This window comes from Ciconia boyciana, chromosome 15, assembly GCF_034638445.1.
Source record: "Ciconia boyciana chromosome 15, ASM3463844v1, whole genome shotgun sequence".
Classification (NCBI taxonomy): domain Eukaryota; kingdom Metazoa; phylum Chordata; class Aves; order Ciconiiformes; family Ciconiidae; genus Ciconia; species Ciconia boyciana.
Genome location: NC_132948.1, coordinates 7,890,347 through 7,910,667, shown reverse-complemented (window position 1 = coordinate 7,910,667; position 20,321 = coordinate 7,890,347). Strand labels below are relative to the sequence as shown.

At 46.5% G+C, this 20,321-nt stretch overlaps 2 protein-coding genes across 8 annotated transcripts in view; one reads left to right on the top strand and one right to left on the bottom strand.

Annotated features, from left to right (window-relative positions):
- Positions 1-61: 61 nt before the first annotated feature.
- On the bottom strand, positions 62-13,897 carry KCTD10 (potassium channel tetramerization domain containing 10). Of its 3 annotated transcripts, none has more exons than XM_072879871.1 (7): positions 13,795-13,897; positions 11,986-12,199; positions 7,221-7,390; positions 6,273-6,362; positions 5,508-5,560; positions 4,584-4,779; positions 62-3,993 (listed from the first exon to the last, which is right to left on the bottom strand). In XM_072879871.1, exons 1-7 carry the CDS (start codon positions 13,795-13,797, stop codon positions 3,775-3,777), a joined length of 945 nt encoding a protein of 314 aa, XP_072735972.1. In that variant the 5' UTR covers positions 13,798-13,897; the 3' UTR covers positions 62-3,774. The 3 variants fall into 3 exon arrangements, with proteins under 3 accessions (XP_072735972.1, XP_072735971.1, XP_072735973.1); XM_072879870.1 differs by lacking the exon at positions 13,795-13,897 and adding an exon at positions 13,088-13,497 and having other exon boundaries at positions 6,273-6,359; XM_072879872.1 differs by lacking the exon at positions 13,795-13,897 and adding an exon at positions 13,088-13,467.
- The window catches only part of UBE3B (ubiquitin protein ligase E3B), a 24,068-nt gene continuing 17,642 nt past the window's right edge, over positions 13,896-20,321 (top strand). Inside the window, exons 1-10 of one of the 5 annotated variants that reach the window (XM_072879865.1) lie at positions 13,896-14,123; positions 14,788-14,870; positions 15,400-15,569; positions 15,661-15,781; positions 17,132-17,191; positions 17,587-17,691; positions 17,794-17,890; positions 18,404-18,489; positions 19,173-19,255; positions 20,214-20,319. In XM_072879865.1, coding sequence (XP_072735966.1) covers positions 15,409-15,569; positions 15,661-15,781; positions 17,132-17,191; positions 17,587-17,691; positions 17,794-17,890; positions 18,404-18,489; positions 19,173-19,255; positions 20,214-20,319 — 819 coding nt within the window. In that variant the 5' untranslated portion in view covers positions 13,896-14,123; positions 14,788-14,870; positions 15,400-15,408. Of the gene's footprint in view, positions 14,257-14,635; positions 14,713-14,766; positions 14,871-15,399; positions 15,570-15,660; positions 15,782-17,131; positions 17,192-17,586; positions 17,692-17,793; positions 17,891-18,403; positions 18,490-19,172; positions 19,256-20,213; positions 20,320-20,321 lie in introns of those variants that run through there. The other 4 variants (XM_072879863.1, XM_072879864.1, XM_072879862.1 and 1 more) reach the window with 4 other exon arrangements.

Sequence of the window (20,321 nt, the reverse complement as noted above, 5' to 3'; positions counted from 1 at the left end):
CTGCATAGACCATGAGGACAGCATGCTTCAAACAAGTAATAAAGCGACTCATATGTAAATATGAAATACCTTCTAATTTATTGTGTTATATTTAAAAAAAAGTACATATTGCAAACATCAACCATACACTGAAATCCAGCTTAAGCTTTTTTTTGTGCATAAGTATAAAGTGGGAGGGAATGATTGTACAGAACAGATGAATGTGCTGCTATTGTCTGTGAAATGGAACAACTCCATTAAAACTGAAAGGTTCTGCCTACCCTTTGCTCTAAGGTAAGACTGGAGCTTGAAGCCTTCCCCAAGGGCTCTAACCAGGTGCTGTCCTGCAGCAGGTGGAGCTCAGGGTGGGATCCAAAACCTGCAGGAGCACCTGCTTTGGTGCTACAGCTACACTGACATAGGGTGTTCACTCCCACTTGTCAGGGAGCTTTAAGCCAGGGGCTGGTGGTCACTCTCGCCTCTACTGTGCAGCCCTAACTGTGTTACAAGCTGCAGATTGTAGTCCAGCTCTTCTGCATTATGCTGATAGACAAAACCACTTCCACAAGTAAGATTTTAGTGAGCTTGTAGTCTGCTGTACTGTCACTATTAGTGTCTGTTGTGGGGTGCTAGAGAATCAAAGCAGACAGGTCTGCACTCCCCATTAATAGGGGGTAGTACTAGATAATCTGAAGAGCTGCTTGTGACCAGGCCAGCTGCCCTGTACCCCATCTTCACCTGAAAGCTGTAGAGGCAAAACCATTTACAGTAAAAAGGCTCAAGGGCTGAGAGCATTTGTGCGATGGCATTAACTAAGTCTCTCTCCACAGACCAAGGACAAGTAGCCAGTAGGTAAAGGACATTCTAACACGAGCAGTACATCTTTACTACACAACTACAGCACACAGAGGGTTAAGTCAGGAGTGTGTTAAGGCAGAGTCTGCCTGTAAATGCAGTAACAAAACTGAAACTTACTCAAACTCTCCTGGAGTGACTTACTAAACCAATAGCTATATAAACTGCTGTACAAAGATTAAAAGAAATCATCCCCTGTTTGTTAAGAACTCAGTTTGCAAAACCTGAAAGAGGAAATCCTGAAGCCAGTTAAGAATCTATTTACAGAGAAGTTAATCACATAGATGTGATCTGTCAGGTGCTTAGCACTGGTGTCAACACGTCACCTCCTGGAGCTGAACCTGCTCTTGCCCCACAGGACATGACTGGATTTTGTTTGAGCAGCCAGTGCTGGGTTGGTGGAGTCTCCCCTGCACTGTATGGGGAAAGCAGGTAGTTCAGCACAGCTGAGGATGAAGATGGCCTGTCCCTCCTATCTCACAGGAGAGAGCAAGCTCTCGAGCGTTAATGAAGCGAGCAGGGTTTGCTGCAGGACTATCGGCGTATTCTACAGTAATCGGCTGTCGTTTCCTTTTCACCCACTGATGGCCAGCAGGAGCACAGTGGGACTGCTGAGATGTGGGAGTTAGATGAAGGCTTTACAGAGTGCAGAATCTAGACCCCTTCAAGGGCAGTAGGTCTGTTACAGGTGCTCAGAAACCCATACGCAGCCTAGTAACATGCCAGTAAGTGTCAAAGTACACAGTGCTGGAGAGCACTGGAGAGCAATTCAGAGGACTTTCCCTCCACACTCCCCAGCTTATCACTTAAGGAAGGTAAGAAGGGAGAGGCGCTGGGTCCTTCACAACAATCAGCACTATGGACTTCTACAAACCCCAAGTGTGTTGCAAACACATGTAAGTACAGCTTAAAATAGAAGCCCATAAATGTCAGGATGTAGCTGAAGCTGCCGAACTACAGTATAACTGATACCTCTGTTTACTGTTGCGCTCGTACTTACAGTAGCTGAAAAAGAAAGAGTAGAGGAGACAGGTACAACAAGTTACAGACACTAGCTGTCTGTAACTTAGAAAACTCTTTGGTTACTAGAACGATGACCTCAGCCTAACTTTGAAATCTTTTTAGCTTTACTTGATGATCCAAAAGTGTACCACTGAGCAAACACTTCGTGCTTTATTTTAGCCTCTACAGACAAGCTACACATAGTTTGGGATGTAACTGGTATTTGAAATAGAAGCATTGGAGTAACTTAGCTGGTGATGCTGATAACACCTTTGGTCTTTAAAATGTTAACGTGCCTTTAACAGCCCTGAGCCAGGAGTAGGAATCCTTGCAGCAGGAAGTTGGGCAAAAGCAAATAACCACCTCACTGAGAAACAGGAACATGGAGCTGCTGCTCTGTACTAGATTAAGGCCAGTGCTAGATATTCCAGATGAAGGGTCAAAAAACCTCTAGAATAGGCCAAAGTACTCTGGTGTCTGCCAAGGTGCCACCCTGATTGTAAGGTTAAGACTTCCTACATTGGGTTTCTCTCCCTCTCAGGATTTGTTACATTAACTGTTACAGCTGTGGCTCTGCTCATTATCCTTTAGCGTCCAGTCCTATTGAATAATACACAATCTTCCACTATAACTGTTACTTGACTCCACAATAGGCAACAAGAGACGAGGAGGTAGATAACATTCATTTATAATAGAAAAGTACTCTTAGAAAACTAGACTACACACGTCTTCTCTACACAACATTTTAGCTCTGCCCTTTCACACACAGCTGCCATTTCTGAAAAGACTTGGAATATGCTCAGGATAAAGTCAAACAAGGAATAACTGCCTCTGGGCCACTGCCTACTCCTCTTCCCCGTGGTACTCGCGTTGCCCTCGCTCAAAGCAAGATAATGCTCCTGTATCGGTTACAGAACTGAACTACGGCTGCTGGCCTCCTACCTACGCTAGGCTGACGGGGAGTGTTTGAACCTGTGATAACTGCTGCTTTACCTGTAATAAAGCAAGCACAGCTTACTGACCTGCGATCTGATGGAAATAAACTCCCCAGCTGAGACCTGGGGTCAGGCAGAAGTTCTAAGTGCTAACTGGGAGCAACACCACCCTCAGGAAAAGCAATCTCATACAATTTGCTCCTGATCTTCCTTTTGGAGGAATTTTAACATCTTCCACCCTTGAACTGCACGGATAAAGCTGGGGTGGGTCTCCACAGTTCAGTGCTGTAGAAGCTCCACTGAACCCTTTGGGGAACAGGGCTCGAGAGCTGCAGGGAGCCACAGCCAGCCGCAAGCCGAGCCCAACCAGCTCCCCCTGCTCCCTCCCACCACTCCGAGAGGGCTCCCTCTGCCCCCCAGCAGTACAGGAATCGAGTCAGCACACATCGTTTGTCCTGGGAGTCACACCGAGGTACTCCTCAGCTACCAACCCTATCACCTACAGGCCTGGGAGAAAGGGAGCTCTGCAGTAGCTCTGGTGTGTTTAGGTCACTGCATTTCTCCCACGCCTGAACGCCTAAGAGAAGACAGGGTCAATGAGTGCCTGGAGGGAAGGTATATGGCTGACTGACCTTTTTTTTGTTTGTTTTTTTTTTGTTTTGTTTGTTTTTAAAGTGCAGGATAATTACTAAAGCCAAAGGAAGCCAGCCCTCTTCCTCTCTAGCCACAAAATAGCAAAGACAAGAGTGCTAAAAATTCAGGGCATTTCTCCAGATGCTCAATAGGTCCTTGCAGTATCTATCGTATGCCCAGTAACCTTATTTATTCTTGTCCTAGAACTACTGCATTTAAATACCCCAAAAAATCTAGTTTGTTACAAAACGTAATTTACAGACTTTGCTGAACAGAAGTTAAACCGCCTGGTCCTCTGCTGCAGATAATCGATCAGACGAAGGGCAGCGCCTTCCAGACAGAGCTGCGCAGTCTGCGGCTGTGGCTCAGCTCACTGATGCAGATGGGCCCTGTCATCCGGACGTTTAATATGAATTCTTCGCACGCGTTCAATGCGCTCTCGCTCCTCATCTTCATCTAAGTGATGGGAGCGGCCAGCTGCCCCTCCTGTGGCTTCCAAGAGCGCATTGTCGGGTCCCCTCCCGTCCTGGGACTCGTACAGCAGAATGTTCAGTGTCTCCTCGTAAATGCGGGCTTCTGGGAACTCCACCTGCCCATCCAAGAGAAACAAGGTCACTCTCAACTACTGCCAGTCACTGCAGGCACCAGGTTACCACATTTTTAATTCCCGATACCCTTCTGGTTTTAAAATTTCTTAATTGGACCCTGGCCACAGAAATCCTTTCTAGCACAACCGTTTCTGTTCTATTATTTGCTTTCACCTTTTGAGACCCAGCAACCAGGTTGGTTTTTTTTCAGAACTGGCCTGCCCACAGGGCAGACTCAGACAGATTTCTCCTGGGAAAGGTAAGAGGCCATTGCTCACCAGGATCTGTCTTCACACAGGGATGTAAACCAAACTTGGTTAAGTGAGCAAGTTTGTCTAAAAATCAAGAACTGGACTGAACTTGCATTATGGACTATCACAATTGCCCTGTGTTAAGTGCCACAGCCAAGCAGTCCCTGCCCTAACGAACCCACAGGATGAGCTCCACTGTGCTGCTCCCACTTTGAATGGCATTGATTATTCTATAGAGATGCTAAACAATGAAAGGAGTGTTCAAAATGGAACAGATGTCAGGATGCCAGTCTGACAGCAGCTCAGCCCGTTGCTGGAAGCATTCAGGGGTTTACTCGTACCTTTGTCTGTTTTTTCTCAGTAGCATAAACAATGGAAGTGCAACAGACTTCGGCAATCTTCCGCCCTTGCCCATAAAAAGACCAGCAGCAGATCTCATCTCCAATCACATCTTTTATAAAGAGCACTCTCCCATTAAACCTCAAGGACAGCTTATCGAATAGCTCAATGTTCTTCAGCATGTTGTCATCAGAGTTGCTGTGAGAGACGAAGGAAGCCAGCGGTCACGTTAGGGTAATTAAGACAGCACGCAGAATAGAAGGGGGGTTCGGGCAGTGAGCACTTACAGGCCCGTACGCCCAGTTTCCTTTGACTTACTGTGTCTCTACCAAGCTAGTGTTTACAGTTGGTATCCAGGACTGCAGTGGATAACTCATTTGACTAGTACAAGCAGGAAAACCTGCTGCTGAAGAAGCAGTAATACGACATCAACAGTACTGTGAATAATACTGTCCAAGGCCATTTCATTTGTGTATAAAACTCTATCACCCAAATGAAACCATTCCTAAGCTCAAACTCAGCACCAACTGGATGGAAACAGCGTTATGTCATGAAACATATACAGACATAAGGAAAGGGGGACAAAGTCCCAGACTTGATGATTTTACCACTTATTGAGAACACTGCATCATGGAAGGCTTCCTGTATTCAACTACTGTGCTGTAGCCCATGGGGAACGCAGGCCAGCAGTCTCTGCCAGCTGCACCAAGTATTAGAGGAACTCCTCTGGCACAGAAATAGCACACGCTTAGCCTTCCATTGATGACCGTAGGCTCCCTTCTGACTAAAGTTTGAAATTAACTGGGAAAAAATTGAGTGCGTGCCAACACCAATCTGTCATTGGTTCTGAGTGAAGAAAAAGCAAATGCTTATCATGGATTTTAGTCTATGAAAAACTTTGAAGAAGTCCAGCTGAAGTCATTTACCTGGTGTAGGAATATTTGTTGTTGCTTCTGTTATATAGCAACTTCACTGCTGGCTGTGAAAAACAAACGACAGATCAGTTACAGGAAGTGCACTAAGAGCTGGAATCTCAGCTCAGTCCAAGACCACACAGCAGAAAAGCTGCAATACGATACCATGCCATCAGGCACAAGCCCAATGGGATTTTGTTGCTGTTGTTACTGTTGTTGCTGCAAAACTGTCATGCACAGGTTGGCAATGGGGCTGCAATCCCTTCTGACCCCTTCTATGACTAGATCATAATCTGTTCTCACCCGCTCGCTGCCTTTTTGCCAAGGCTAATCATTATCACCAGCATCCTCCCCTCTACCTGCCACAGCCAGCAGGCTTCCAGAAACAGGAGTCATTGATTCACTTTAGCTAAAGAAAGTGTCTGTCGTTAATAACCAGAGTGGGCGAATAAATGGAAGATCTAATAGCCCCAAGGATCTCCTCAATCAGCCTGCTACTGCCTATGCCCTCTATTTTAATACCTTATGTGGAGAAATACATGGCCAGGCCCAGCCTGAGCAACAGGCTGACTTTTAATTCAGAATAAATGTTTAGTCTGCTGTAGATTCTCGGTGCTTTGCAGCTCAACAGTTGAAGTGCACGTATTTTAAGGTAAGCAAGCCCATTGTTGAGAACTAAAGACCATTTTCTAAAGAATACTTGGTCAAGGTCCCATGCAAGCCCAGGGCAGCAGGCCAGCACCCTCCCAAGCCACAGCACAGCCTGGCCTCCCTTACCTTGTTAGAAGTGGCTATGAGTTTTTGCTCTTCTTTGGAAGACGTGATGACTGGTACCTTGCAGAACGGTTCATATGCGTCTTTGTTCTGCTGAAACAAGAATCAAACAGCAGCTGAATGTAAATAGGGGCACACTCAGGGCACACTCATACTAACTGGGAAGGTCCTGCATATTCTGTGCTGAAGAGTTCAGTGTGCAATCTGTCCCTACACCGCACCGAGTGGCCGTTTCTGGTCCACACTCTGAACCAGGCTGGCACTCCAGGTACCGGGCAGCATTCCTCTGGGACCACCTGAGACGTTCATTTGTGCTCTCTACCACTCTGCAAACACAGGGACTGAATGTTATTGCACCTATTTAAATGGCAGGATCTGGAATGTGGCTTCACTCAAACAGGACACCAGTAACAGTGGCTTCAAACCCAAGATGAGCACCCCAGAGGAAAACAAAGAACAAAATGGGACTCCCGGCAGCCTGTGGCTACTGTGGATATGAGAAGCTGCTCTGGTCTGGCCAAAGGACCTACCCCATTCTGGCTGATGCTGGAAGTATTAACTTTTGTCTCAGAGCTCGTGCTGATGACGGACCATTTCACCATGTAAGACCCTGACGGCAGCGCAGGACACTGCAGAGGAGCCAGGCTGCTGCTCCTTGTACACTCCCAGGAGTCAGCGGAGGAAAACTGAGCAACTGTTTATCCCTCACTGTAACTGGGTAGCACTAAATGTTGAGAACGACTCAGTACATTTTTCTGGATGTGACCAGACTCCAGCAGACCAATGACATGAAGTATTTCAATTTCATCCCAGCCTCAAAAAGGCACCAAGTGGAGACCAGCAGAAAATCTTGCTGTGCCCAGATGCTGCTTCCTACCCAGAGCAGCCTCCTCTTCCTGACCCCTCATTGCAGCCAGAGTAACCTGACTCCTCCTTAGCTCTGCGACCTACCTGCAAGGCTGCTTGGCACTCGTCCACCAGCCCCTGGACCAGGTAGTACTTTGCTTCAGCCAACAACTCTTCTATCTCCCTGCGGCTCTCAGGGAGCGGCACAGCCCCATCGCGCAGGTAGTTCAGTATTGTCCCAAAATGTTTTCCACAGCGGTCAATCAGGATCCATCCTAGGGACAAAAGACCACCACAGTACAGCAGAAGCAGAGGCAAATATGGCAAAAAGACCTTGACGCTGGCCTGGGACTGCTGTACCAAGCAGGTTCCTGCCAAGAGAGACTAACTCCAGTTCCTTGCTTGAGCTGGCGAGCAGACGAGCAGAAAGCACAGGGAATTTATTGTCTCCTCCTGCGTTTCAAGTGCAGAGTATGTGGGAGTAAGGTAGGAAGCTCACTTGTTTCTCATAGTTCCCCAGTTATTGACAAATGATTACCTGAAACAGAGGAATTAATACTTCTCATTCTCAAACTAACCATCTCTGTTCTTCCTCTTCTCCTGAAGCCCTGGCACATTATTATTTTCTTGCCTTCTATCTTAGGGCCCTGTTACACATATGTGTGGCTGTTTCTTACAGACAGCTTACTAGAGCCAACCAGACGTGATTGTCTAAAGGTTGTTGCACCTGAATACAACACAGGGACCCACCGTGATCCACCATCTCCAGCAGATGTGCAAAAAGGTCAGCAAGAGAAAGGCAGTGCAGAATTTGGCAGTATCATGGCAAACGCTGTTTCAGTCTCTATATTCCCAAAGTGCATTAATTTGGTAGAACAAAGTGGTTATTAGCACAATGTCTTAAACCGCTGAAAGACATGACGTGACAGCATGCATAAGCAGAATGTAACGTACAGCTCCTGCCCTGGAGCTCATCAGCCCTGCTATGTACTGACAACAGTGTGAAGAAAAGAAAACAGAGCTACAACCGAAATGCTTTCCAGTTAGCTGGCGATCAAAGGATCTGCGCTTCACCTCTTGTTGGCAGTCTGTTGCCTGAATCAGGCCGGACTACTGAGAATTGTTAGGCAATGTTGAGGCTCGAGTTTCCATAAATGAACAGATGGCCGCTCTTACGGTCTGCAGCTCAGGAATGCAGCGAGGAAACGCTTGTGGGGAAGGAGTCATATTTTGGACAAATAAGGAAAGTAGGTTAAAGCAGGCCCTGTATGTTCTGCATGAATGGAATTACTAGTAAAGTCTGAACATTTGGTTCAGTTTGGAAAGTGAACATAGCCCTTTCATGCTGTTCTGCAGAAAACTGAGACACTCTCCAGCAGTTTACTACAGGCTTTCCATCTCCCTCGTTACCCTGCTGTCTACATAAAACACAACGTGTGCTCGCAATTGTAATTTTACAGACTGTAATAACAAACTAGAAAGCTGGAGGCAGAACTAGAGACAGGGAAATCAAAGAACAAAAGACTGATCCAGGCTAATGAATACAGTATACCTAACCAACCAGAAGAGAAAAGAGCCCGTTTGTCAATGCAAAGGTACGTAAAGCGAGATCTCCCATTTTAAAGAGAAGAGGGAGCACAAGACACGGTAATAAACAAGGACATCCATATTCCACAAATGCAGCCGTTGACAGAGTTTACTACAGTACGCCAACACGTAGGGAGGTAAAGGGCAGGCTGAGAGCAGAATTGTGATCCCCCAAATTCTTTGTTATCATCTCTGCTGTGATTCCCTCCGTAGGCTGTAAAAATCTGCTGCAACTTTATGTTTACAGATGGCGAAACCAAAGCAGAATTGCTCACTTTCATGTGGAGGGGGGATGAGAAAATATTTCAAGCAGCATTGCAAAATACAAGTGACTGCTAAAAGAGCTTTCAAAAAACCTTCTGTTTTAGCCAAACAGCCAAGTATACAGCCAAAGCGAGATGACTCACAGGAAAGCGACCCTGCTGCCACTCAGTCATGGCTCTGCAGAGCCTAAGAAGTGGGTTTCAGCTATAGTCATTTAAAGCCATTTTTTAATTGCAGTGTTACAAAAATGTCCTGTGATCCATTTACTGAGGTAGGAATACATAATCCATGAACTGTATGTACACACGTTAGACTTCTAGGAAATTAATCTTTTGTTTTACAAGAAGTCTCAGGGACAGCATCCAAACACTCAAACTAAACCAGGCTACATTTTCTGAGCAAGCCTTGACAGATGAAATAGTAGCCTGACACTGACGACTGCCTGATGCTCAACAGCCTTACAAGCAGCTGAATGAAAAACATGCAAATCGATCAACTGGTTAACAGCAGTGGGGAGTGAGGGGAAAAAAAAAAAAAAAAAAAATCACACTGCAGAAAAGAAAATTGGAAACAGATGGATGCACCTGGAAAACTCACATCCTTCTATCTGCTCATTACCATAAAAATAAAATTTTCAAAATATGCTGATTTGCTACAGTTCATGAACAATTTCTAAGCTGAAAATAATAATCTGCCACCCACCACCAGAGAACTCCAGTCTTTTCTCCTACGGCCCAACCAGCAGCATGTTGCAATTGCTAAGCTTTGAGAAAGAGCTGGGGAGATGGTGCTGGGGTCAGAAGAATGCATCTGAACAAAGAGGAGGACCCCGCGTGACACATTCCACAGACTGTTTAAAAACTTTACTCCTTCCAGTTTCTCTGCAAGTCTGGCTACTTTTCCTAAGAAACACTTTGTTTTGTGCCAGATTTTGGGTGTGACCAATTAGCAGTATTTTGAAGAATTTAAGATAAAAAGAGTTTCCTTTAACAGCTATAATGCTATTGTCCCAGTTTCCAGCATCGTACTAGGCAAGGAGAGATAAAGCAAGAACTGCTGCAATGGGAGTGTCTTGGTTACAACATACAGGAAGTATCAAATTCCTATTAAAACACAAACTGGCTAAATGGAACAATCCCACACAGACACTGTGGGATTCACAGTAAAATAAACTTGCGATTTTATGTCTCAAGCATGATATTTTAGCAGATTAAACTCCAGTTACCCTCATATTAGCAGTAATATTGTCAACTGCTCTCCAGCAAAAAGTACCTGCACTTACACGGACTCCGAGCCTTGGGAATGCGATGTACCAGCCTTCCTGCGGTACCTGCCCAGGACACGCAGAGGAAGCGATGGGACCACGCCAGGGTGGGCTTCCAAAATTAATTTGGAATTTCCAATCCACTTCCAAACTGAAGGACTTGAGAAGTCTTGAATTATCAAATTTTGTGAAACCCAGAGCAGCTTTAGGGAGGGACAGGAGGATACTTTTGGAGTTGCCTGGAGTTTAGCAGCAAGGGGAGAGGTTTTCAGTGAACTGGTTCACAACCTTTCCACTACAACACCCCTCCAGTCTTCCCAGTAAGGGTGCTGATTCCCATTTGACAGGTTTTTTTTCAGTTTGACCCACAGGCTGGCTTTTTTATGCAAACCATTTATGCAACCTGCACAAACCCATGAGAGGTAGCCCAGAGACCCTTTGATTTGGAGCCCACAAACCACAGCGCCAATGTTCCTGCTTTACAGCAGCCAAAACTTGCAAAAGGCATGGTATAACACCCGGAACAATGCAGCTTTTTCTCCCCAGCTTCAATACAGGGACTTCTAGCTAAAACAGGAATGTTCAGATAATTAGGTTGTATTTTTTACAATTTTTTCCTCCAAATCCACTTCCTCCTATCTCAAGAAAGCTTATCACAAGAGCCCCACTAAATCCATCAGTTGTTCCACATGACCTCTAAATATAGACTATTCTAAAGCACTCAAAACTAAGTCCAATTCATCTAACCACGTACTACATTTTCTATGCTTTCAGCAAGTTCAAACAAAATTTCCAAATAATTAACGAGTCACAAGAAAGCTGTTTTGAACCTTTAGGCTCAGCGATGCAGTAGCTATTGTTAAAGACAAGGTATCCAAGTCCATAAACACAGTTATGGGCAAAACATCAGGGCATAAATAGAAAGCTGTGCTTCCAGTTAAACTCTGTGACACTCCCACAATATGAGAATGCCAATATACCAGTTGCAGTTATCACAAACGTATTTTAGCTACATTATTAATTTAAACATAAATTTTTTAAAGAATCTCAGCAGAAGATAAATCAACCTATCTGCTAAGGAAGTGAAGTATTTGAATGCTGCTCCTTTAGAAGACTGTAGTTTGACATACTGCACATTCCTTCCTTCCAGACACATTTCACGTGGAGAGACTCATTTGCTAGCTCTCTCCTTTTACTGTCAGTAAACTATAGCAAATTTTCTAAAAATTTTGCAACTGGTTTTTAGTAAAGCGAACAATCAGTACTCTCACAAGAAAATAGCTTCATTTAAAAAAAATCAGCTTTTAGCTCATAACCCTTCCTCCCGATCTTCAGAGTAAATTTTATACTTGTATTTGAGGTAAGGAAACAAGATGAGGGAACTGCCTTCTGAGCTTCAAAGTAAATAAGCAACTCATGACTCATAGTTTCTTAATCGCTATCCCCACCATTTTCCATATGCTTAAGAGCTTTAGCGTTAGTATTTCAAAAGAAAAAGATAGCCTGTGCTATCTGGGCCTGACAGAAGCCTTGGGACTCCTTACTGTCCTTTTGTCGTTTACACAACTATTCAAGTCATACGTGTCTTTGGTTCCACATCTTTTCTCAGTTGTGTAAGCTATGAGTTTTAACAGTAATCAAATGCAGAAATATCTGGGCCTATGATTAGATGATACTCTCTGTTCTCTAATATTTTCCTCCAGTCCCTGAAGAGGAAGGAAGCTGGTGCGAGGGATGTGAGGAGCAGCCCCCTACCTTCGCTGTCCGTGAGGACTTCCATTCGGCCACTGAACATGGCCTTCAGCATGGTGTCCTGCTTGGTCAGGGTCTGCATGGTGGTGTAGTAGAGGGCACCGCCAATGTTCAGCTTGACATACTTAGAGCTCGGACTAGTCCCTTTGAAGGAGGTAGTGCGAGTCGCAGCCGCCGGCACTGCTGAGCTCACCACACTTTCTCCCGACATCTCTTCCTGCAAGCAAGGAGTTACCAGTTAGACCTGCAGTCCCACTGCATAACACTCAGCTTTGTGTTACTGTCGGTTATTTTACACAGAAGTAGCCATAGATATGCCGGGCACTATCAGTCTCGGCTCCTCTCAGCCTCTTTGCAAAGTTCTCAAATGTTCTAGACGTTTAACTTTGTCTTCTTTCTGACAGTGGCATAAACCAGCAAAAGAACGTAAATCAACTCAGCCAGCGAAAAACGCTGTGAAAGCTGAGCAGCATTTTACACTGCGAAAGCCAGTGCTTTCCCACAAAAACTGCATTTGTTTCTTTCACGACTTCTAAAGCTTAAGTTCTTACTTCATGAATAATCTGGTATGTAACTGGGCAATTCCCAATACAACAGAGCCTGAGCAGACGATTCCGATGTGTTAAAATACAGACTATCCACAGATTTTCTGGAAGCTTTTTTTCTTTAAAGCGTATGTGGCTCTACAGAGAGCACACGCAAGCTTCCCACTCTCTTCCCTGTACACCAGACTTCTCAACCCACCAGAACCCCATGTCCAAAATCCCCCACTACTTCTGCCTGCAGCCCCCACACAAAGTGGACTCCGGCCAGCCAACAAGGTCACACGCTGTAACAGGAACATGTTAGCTTAGCACCGCAAATGCTCTGAGAGCCGCTAACGATAAATCCTTAATCAAGCTGCTTCCCTGAGGTTAACTGTTTTGCCTCACAGCGTGACAGGATGGGACAGTTAACACCCCACCCTCTCGGGCAGACCCAGGTCCTACAACTCTGAGACTCAGCATGCTGGCTGACTGCTGTACTGAATGACTTTTGCTCCGCTGTCATGAAAAGCAGAACTATCAGACGGCAAATCTGAATAGTAGCTCAGAGATGTAGTTACGTGTCCAGATTGCGTTTCACAAGCCCAGGAAGTGCGATGGCTAGAGATGGCCACAGGGGCCATTCCCTCTGTCGTGAAGCCTGCCCAGGGCTCCCTGGAGCACAAAGGCACCAGCCTCAGCCCCACGCTCAGGCTCTCTCCAGCAGCTGAACACCTCCTCCGCTCGGGCAGGAACCCAGCCCGGGGTCCCAGCCCGGGGTCCCAGCGCTGCCGCATGCCCCAGCGCGCCAGCCCAGCACCCTGCCGCCCACAAGGCACAGAGCCGCGGGGCTGCACCCCGAGCCCCCCAGGCCTGCCCTCCCCAGGCCTGCCCTCCCCAAACCACGCCAGCCGAGGGCCAGCCTGGGAGGCCCGGACCCTCCCCGCACACGTGAGAACCAGACCGCGGGCACCCCGACTTTTGGAAGCCGGACCCCTCTGCCTGCTCCCCGCTCTCTAAGCGCCCCAACCTCGGGGGCTGGACCACCCGCACACCCCGCAACCTCCCCCGCCCCTGGGGACTGAAACCACCCAGACCCCGCGCCGCCCCCGCTCCCCGTGCACCCCACGCTGGGCGCCGGATCCCCAAATCCCGCCTCGCCTCACCCCACCCCCCCCAGGCCCCCCTCCCCGGGGAAGGACCCCCACCCGCGCACTCCGACCGCAGCCGACCAGCCACCCCCGCGGCCCAGAGCCCCCAGCCCGCCCGACCCCCCGCGCCGCCTCACCATGAACGGCACAGCGCAGCCCCGGGGAGCGAGCGAGCGGGAGCGCCGGGGCGGGGGGAACTTCCGCCCCTCAGGCGTCACTTCCGCCACGGCCCGGGTGCGCTACCAAACCCTTCCGATGTTCCGCTCGGCTTTCCAGGGCGGTGCCGCGCTGCGCTCCCGCCTCCCGGGCTCGGCTCGGCTCGGCCCGACCTACCCGGCAGCAGCGAGACCCAGGGCCGGCTGCCCTCTCTGCGCCGAGCCCAGCGGAGCCGGCGGGCGAGCGAGCGAGCGGGCGGAACGGCAGCGGCCGTGCGGGTTGCCGGCCGGACCCGAACTGCTGACACGGGGTACGAGGCGGGGGCTGCCGGGCGAGGGGGCTGCGGGCCTCGGCCTCGGCGGCGACGGAGCTGCCCCGGGGCCGCTCGGCTCGGCCCGGCGCTGCCCTGCCTCCGGCGGCGGCGCAGGGGACGGCGGGCGAGGGTGAGGGCCCGGGGGGCTGCGGGGGGCGGCTGGGGGACAGGTGCTTGGGGCCCAGCGGGGTGGGCTGCGCGGCAGGCGCTTTGGGCCCGGGGGGGCTGCGGGGCTGCGAGAGCTCTGGGACGGGCATTTGGGGCTGAGGGGCCTCGTGGTGAAGAGGTGGGCGTGGGGGTGTCCGCTGCCTGCAGACGGTGGCTTGGGCAAGTCCCGGGGCGGGTCCTGCCCCAATTCTGGGGAAGTGGGAAGCGCTCACTGCCGGGCGGCTGCTGCTCAGGTCCCGCCGGTGCCCAGGGCCCTGGCAGGGTTGAGGCTGGCCTTTGCTTTTGTCACACATCAGATTGCTTTTTCTCACTCTGAAGTGTCAGGCGCTACGTGTGCCAGCAATCACAACTAAGTGGCAGTGCTGCTTTTCCTCTCCTGAAGCTTTTCTGACCGTGTTTTGTGAGGGTGCAGTGGGAGGTAAGTCTGGTCAAAACTGTAAAGGTAAAGAGTAAGTCCCCAAATCATCTGCAGGTAACGTGCTTATCTGTGCAGGAGCTGCCTGAAGCCAGTGGATGAGGATCATGTTTGTGCATAAATGATTATCATACACATCTCTTGAAGAAGTAAGCCCTCAGGTGAGTTTGTTGTTAAGTATTTATAATGCTGCTGTTAACTCTGTGCATTTTGTGTTGTTGAGTGGCAATAAATTAACTTTCAAAGGTCTGTTGTGCCCCTTCTCTTGTATCCTTGCCTATAGAATTGTTCTTATATGTTATCTGTAAACAAGAAAATGAAAACAACTAAGACTGGAAAGGGGAGTTGGAGTACAGGGAGTGGAACACACTGATTATTGGTTTTTTGCTCTTAAAATCTATGTGCCTGCATTAGGTTGTGGGCTTTGCTGGAATAATTCAGATATCAATGTGTTTTCTTATTGCAGTCCCATTGACAAGTAACTTTGGCTTCGCCTAGGCTGTATTGTGCACACACTTCTTTCTATGCTGTTGGGGACTCTCCTTCCCCTATTAAAATGTTGGATGCAGGTAGTCAGTTCAGAAGTAATGTAAAGAATTACCCTTGCCTGTGCGTTTTGTCCGGTCTGCTCCAGTTCCCCAGGTGTCTGCTGCAATGATTCTTTGTTTCCTTAAATTTACATTTTGGTAGGTTATAAAAATGTTCAGTGCAAGCCAGTCCTCCAAAGCCCAGTTCCTTGACAAAGCACGCCAGGCTCGGGAGGAGCGGAGGGAGCTGAAGGAGAGGGAGCGTGCTGCCGTCCAGATCCAGGCTTTGATCAGGAGATTTCTCTGTCAATGCCGGCTGCAGAGGGAGATAAGGTGGTGAAATTCTACCTTCTGCGCTTTGCTCTTATCTGCAGAGGTGTGCTTGATTTTTAACTACCAATGCTCATTTTTCCCACTTTGGTAGGAGAGAAGTGGATGATTTCTTTGGGGCAAACGAATCTGGCTCAACTAAAAGAAGTGCTCTTTCTATCTTCAGAATTGCTAGGAAACTGCTGTTTGTATTTAATCATAAAGAGGACAAAGAGGTAAGGTTGCTACTCTGACATGCTTTTCTTCTTTCGAGGATGTATTTTAACATGTTGAATACATTTAATTAGTTATCTAGTGAGCATGTAGGTTCCTGCGATACATTTTGGCTTCAGAAATGTGATCTCTGTCTCCTAGTCCTTCTTGGAGAGATCTGCCTGTAGGAATGAAATAGAAGAACCCTTGAATTTTTTAGTAGCAGTTCCGTATTCAGGGCATAGTTTACTGAATGTTTGTCCTGGTGACCATGCCAACTTCAGTAACTGAGCAGTGCCTTGTGATTTTGTCAGCTGCATCAGTTCCCCAGGCAGGTACATTGTGGCAAGCTCACAAAGAGCTGTCCTGGCAGAGCGTAGTGTGCAGGCTGTTTGTATTGCAACTGCTTTTCTGACCATGCCCTGAATTTGTGGTTTCAGAGAGAAGTCCTTTGCTGTAGTGTCTATGAAATGATGATATTTGCCCCAGGAAAGTGTGAGGGCTAGTTATAAGGAAAACAATTGGAAAATGAAGGGTGTATTTAAATTGCAGCAGCAGTGGGTGACTTTTTTTTTTTTTTTTTTAATCTCTGTTCCATTGAACTCCTCTTCTGTTGATGACAGTACAAGTACTGCAAATGCAATTTTCTGTATTTACAGCATCAAAAAAACCGTGAATATTTCATGCAAATTTTTTAAGTGCTTGGCATCCATTTGAAGTTCTGCATGATGGTAATTGGGTGTATTGCTGAAATATGTCTGTTCTACTTCCTCTTCTTCCCCTTCCAGCAGCAAGTCAGTCCCTTGCTGGGCCGAGGACTAGGCTGTGCTCGTTTCCACTCTATTTCTGGACACCACTCTCAGTTAGGATAACCACAGCAGCCAATTCTGTAGCTTAGAATGGCTTTATAACTTGCAAGCATGTGACAAATACAGCTGGACTGAAATAATAATTAAGCAGTTCTGGATGTGATCACCAGGTTCTGCTGAGAGCCGTGGTGGTTGGGAGTTTGGAACACACTGCCGCACTTGTTAGCGTTAAGCTCTTCTAGCTGAGCCCCAACAAGAAGATGCTTTTCCTGGCTTCAGCCTGTGCTGTTGAGGGAGGCAATTTAGCAGGGAAGGCTGAGAAATTCCTCCTGTTGATGAGCACTGTGTTCAAGGAGGAAACTCTTCTGTATAGCTGTAGCATGATGTATAGATGTGCTCTCGGGGAAGGAGCCATCGGCACTGTCTGTAGGGAATATGTTTGGAACATTTGTTTTGTTACGGAGTTATCTTGCTCCCTCTGCTGAGCTGTTCCTACTGCTTTTCCAGAATAGCCCTTCCTGTAGTTAGAACTAATGCCACCTTTTCTTTTTTTTCCACCCCCAGAGATTTGAAAAGCTGTGCCGGTGTATTCTTAATAGTATGGATGTTGAGAATGAGCCTAAGGTCAGCAGAATGTTTTTTCAGTTTGGGGTGGGAGGGTTGTTTGGTTTTTTTAATTCTATGTGTGGGGATTTAGGTTGGTGATATTTGAATTTTTAGCTTTCAAAAGCCCCTGAACACTGCTGAGATTCCATGGTGAAAGTTTGGACAAGTTCTGCAGTATTCCTCTGGTATTTTTACTCTGTATACAGCTATAGGAGTTAAGGGGCAATTTCTTTTTGTGGTGGGTGGTATGCTTTGACCAGTGAATTCTGGGGAGAGAAATAACGTGGTTCCGCTGCTGGGTTCAGTAGGGCACTGAGGAGGTCATTTTGTTACAAAGCTTCCTGGTAATATGTTCTTCCAATCTGTAGCACAAACACTAATCACTGCTCCCATTTGTATCCTGCCTTTCTCAGGTGTGGTATGTGTCACTGGCACTCTCCAAGGATCTTACGCTCTTATGGATCAAACAGATCAAAGACATTTTGTGGTTTTGCTGTGAATTTCTCAAGCAGCTTAAGGTAAGAAACGTTCTCTTAGTGCTTTGTCTCCCTGCATTTAACAGTTCTGTAGTTTGGCACAAAGCTAATTTGATCTATTAACATTGGTGTTTTTTATTGTAGCCTGACATCTTACAAGACTCCAGACTGGTCAATTTGCACCTCACAATGCTTGTCACCTTCACAGATACTTCTACATGGAAAATCCTTCGGGGAAAAGGTTGGTGCATCCAATTCAATACTTTAAGCCACTGATCTGGGATTTGCTATTAAAATCTACTGAATGCTGTTTCTGCACCTTGTCTTCTCCCCATGCTTATCACAAAGGTTCATTATGCTTCTGTGCTTGCACAAAGCATAGAATGAGCAGCAAGGATTCCCTTGAGATTAGATAGGCTATTTCCCTTAGAACAGCAACAGTTACAAAGTTTTTATAGTGCTCCAAAATCTCACACACAACGAGTGTTCAGAAGATAATAGAATGTGGTTTTAGCTCTGGGTTTTTGTAGTAAATACACATAGAAAAGGTAGACAAGTATCATGAGGAAATACGACTCTTATACCTTAAACAAGACTTGATGTGAAATGCTGCTGAAATGGTGGTTTTGCATATAAGGGCAAGGACTTTGTGCAAGAAGGGCTTATGAATTGACAAACTGTTTTATAGTTTGTAAGGAAGTAAAGAGTGGAGCTGTGATGCTGATTTAGTAACATCAGTGTTTTCACCCGGAAGGTGAAACCCTGAGGCCTGCCATGAACCACATCTGTGCAAACATCATGGGACATCTAAATCAGAAGGGATTTTATTCTGTGCTGCAGGTCAGTCTCAGGCTCGTACAGTTATGTCTTCTCTTTATTCAAAACAAGCCCCAGTCCTGTGCTGTGGTCCTTGTTCTGAGGAAGCTTTTACGATCTCTCTGGTGGTGTGTCAGGGAGAAGCTGGTTGTGGAGCACTGGTGATTTGTGTGTGGTCATATTTTTCTTCAGAGTACTTGAGACCAAATACACTGTCTCCTTTTTGTCACTATTGCTTAATCATCTCCTAATGAGATGGGCAGAAAGGACTCTTAAATATTTTTTCAAACTGCTGCTGCCATTTTGTATGTATTTGATTTGTTTACTGTTCTGTACGGGAAAGGAACTGATGTAATTCTTCTTAATCTTTTAAATGAGAATGATATTAACAGGCAGCTATGAGCCTTGTCTGTTAATTGTAAAAGACCTGGGAACCCTGAGTACAGGTCCTAGAGAAATAAGTACTGTAGCGTGTCTGATTTGATCGCAGTTTCTCTGTTATGCCATTATTAACCTGAAGCCCTTCTAGTTCTGCCAAACGACTTGTAGTAACTGAGTTTTAGGTTGCTTTGGTGGTGTTCTTTTTCTCTGCTCTGAAAACAAACATAATGTCTTTCAGGATTAATTGTAATCTTTTTCTGAGTACTGCAGGGGAATTTTGGGTTTTTGGTTGTTGTTGGTTGTTTTTTGTTTTTTTTTTATTCCAGATTTTGCTAACTAATGGCTTGGCAAGATCCAGACCTTCCTTGTCCAAAGGCTCTTTAACTGCCATCTTCTCTCTTGCATTGCGGTAAGGCAGCTAGAGCTGCTTGGGATGATATGCAGCCAAAGTTGTCTTTATTGTGTTTTTTGAAGACTTGTCATTCTGCCAGTGTCTTTGTGCCGTTGAGAGTATCTCCCTGATGAAAGAAGCTGCTTTAGGCAAATAGCTCACTTTCCTGTCATCCTTTTTCAAATCAGAATGTTCTTAAGTCAGTAATTAGTGTTAGTATGAGCCTAGACTTTGGAGTGCAATTCCATTTCAGAGTACAGGCTCTGTATGTCTTTCTGTTAAACCATCAGAAGGGGTTGGAGTTCTCGAGATAAGTATGGTTGTGCCTCTTCACGATGAACTGCTGGTGCAGATGTACCTGTTACTCAATTTGCAGGGGCAAAGTTTGTCCCTGAAACAAGAGCTGGTTGCAGGTCTTTCTAATGATTCAGTCTGTTTTCTTTAAAAAAAGAAAAGTATGTTGTTACCCTGACCTCATGTCTCTTCACTTCGGAAATCTGCAGCCAGTAACGAGCATTATTCTAAGACTTCAGTGGTTAATTGTGTGCCACTTCCCTTCTATAGCTGTCACTGCTGGGATGATGAGGTTGTGGTGTTCGGTAGAGTAGCAGTGGATATCCTTGAATATGTCACTTAACTTCTTCCTAAGGAAAACAACTGTTTAATTATTGACTTCATGGTAGTGAGGAGAGAAGGGGAACTTAGATGAACCACATAACACTTCTAGCGCTCTGGGTGGTATGGATGTGCTGTGTAAAAATACATGATGCTGTGAACTGTTTGGCTTATATTCCTTTGAGTCATGAGCTACTTTGTGAACTTGCTATAATAACAAAAGTGTAGGTGAATGTTCTTTTTCCAGTGATCCTTCTTGAAGAGGGTAGAGTCAGCAACCAGTTCTGAACGGCTTGGTTAAAGACTGTGTCTTACTTTGCTAGGTCAGGTTACTTGCACTGAAGTATTTTTCTCTCTGTAGCCCTGTGGTTGCTGCGCAGTTTTCAGACAATCTGTTGAGGTCGCTTCTGATCCATATCATGTCTGTGCCTGCTATAATGACTCATCTTGCTACTCTGACACCTGAGGT